Below are 1,853 nucleotides of genomic sequence, written 5' to 3'. Positions count from 1 at the left end.
GCCTTGAAGAAGTTCCATCAGTTTTTGTGGGGTAAAAAGTTCACCTTATACACTGATCATAAAGCGCTCATTTACCTTCACACGCAACCACACGCTACTCCTATGATTGTCGGCTGGCTCGATGTCATTTGCAACTATGACGTTGACATTGTTCACCTTCCTGGTATTCAAAATGTGCTGCCGGACCGTCTTTCTCGTCTTTTTGCTCCACAAGAGACATCGCTGACGCTGGAGGGGGGTAATTCCCAATTTAAGTCACCCTTTGCACACAGCATTTCCCACGCAGCCACAAAGCTCATGCATCGGTTGTTCAAGCCAACGGAAATGATTACACCACCCGAGGAAGAACGTACCAAGTTACTCGAACAATCCCATTTGAATGGCCATTTCGGTGCTGACGCCATAGTGAATGACCTTCACGACAATGGTATCTTCTGGACCAATATGAAAGATGACGCCTTGAAGCATGTCGGCAGTTGTCTCCCTTGCCAACGCTACAACATTGGTAAACATGGATACCATCCATTGCGGAGCATCAACGCTGATGGACCTGGTGATCATTGGGCTATTGATCTTTGTGAATTACACTGCACCACTCCTTCTGGCAACAACTACATTCTCGTTATGGTTGATGTCTTTACTCGTTTTTGCGTTTTACGCCCTATTCGCTTTAAATCAGCCATTGACATCGTTAAAGAGCTTTCTTCGGTCTTCAGCCTTTTCGGTTATCCAAAGATCATACAAAGCGACAACGGTAGCGAGTTCAAAAACAACTTTGTCCACCTTCTTTCCAAACACACTGGCATGGATCATCGCCTTGTTACACCATATCATCCTCGAGCCAACGGCTTAGCTGAACGTATGGTTGAAACGGTTAAGACGGCACTCTTCAAACGCTTAGAGGGCAGACCTGAAACGTGGGATTTATACCTTGATAGTACCATGTACGCAATCAATACCAAACACCACTCTGATCTCAAGACTCGTCCCTTCGCTTTGATGTTTGCTCGTCAACCCAATGCAATGCGTGATTATTCCCAAGGCAAATCAGCCAATCCTGCCGAAGTCACAAAATCCATCATGAAACGTATGAAGGAAATGGAAGATATCGTCATCCCTGGTATCCACGAAGGTCGTAAAGCTCGCAACGAAGTCACCAAAACACGCTACAACAAGACGCATCGCATGCACAAAGACATTCCTATTGGTAGCCAAGTCATGATTGTCAACGTCAATCGTAGCTCCAAGACCGATCCAATTTATGACGGACCGTACATCGTGCATTTCAGGACACCCAAAGGCAACTATGTTTTACGTGACAAGATGGGCAAGCTCCTACAGCGTAACATTCCTCCGCATCAAGTTAAACGTGTCTCAGATGATCCTAAAGCGGATGGTGACACTTTTTATGAATTCGAAGCTATTGTCGATCACCGTTCGCATGCACAACACGGCTATCCAGAATATCGTGTGCATTGGCGAGGCTACAGCGATGAGGACGACACATGGGAACCAGCTGAAAACTTTAGCGATATCTCAGCTATCAACGCCTATATCAAACGTCGTTTTCCAAATGGTATTCCATCAGATGACCCATTTTACGCTGCCGCACCAAACAATGACGGTGCACGAGCCACCAAACGCAGACGCACAGACACATCACGACGCACTTAAGAAGCAGTCTTTTCCCATACTTTTTCCTACATGGTTTTTTGCTGGGTTTTTCTGACAGCTTACACCCATCATCACATGAGGTTCACAGTGCAGCTCTTTCTTTCCATTTGCGTCATTCTTATCTTTTATCTTTTATCTTTTATCTTTTATCTTTTATTATTCTATATCACTTATCCTTT

General features: G+C 45.0%; 1 protein-coding gene across 1 annotated transcript; it reads left to right on the top strand.

Moving 5' to 3' along the window:
* Positions 1 to 102: 102 nt before the first annotated feature.
* On the top strand, positions 103 to 1,674 carry O0I10_013292 (uncharacterized protein; the record flags this gene model as incomplete). The annotated part of the gene is made up of 1 exon (XM_058493080.1): positions 103 to 1,674. The coding sequence occupies one exon, from the start codon at positions 103 to 105 to the stop codon at positions 1,672 to 1,674; it is 1,572 nt and encodes a 523-aa protein (XP_058336154.1).
* Positions 1,675 to 1,853: the final 179 nt, after the last annotated feature.

Source organism: Lichtheimia ornata, assembly GCF_029851405.1.
Source record: "Lichtheimia ornata isolate CBS 291.66 chromosome Unknown scaffold00409, whole genome shotgun sequence".
Lineage (NCBI taxonomy): Eukaryota > Fungi > Mucoromycota > Mucoromycetes > Mucorales > Lichtheimiaceae > Lichtheimia > Lichtheimia ornata.
Note: the sequence above shows the minus strand (reverse complement) of the source record. Positions and strands in the feature narration are given on the sequence as shown.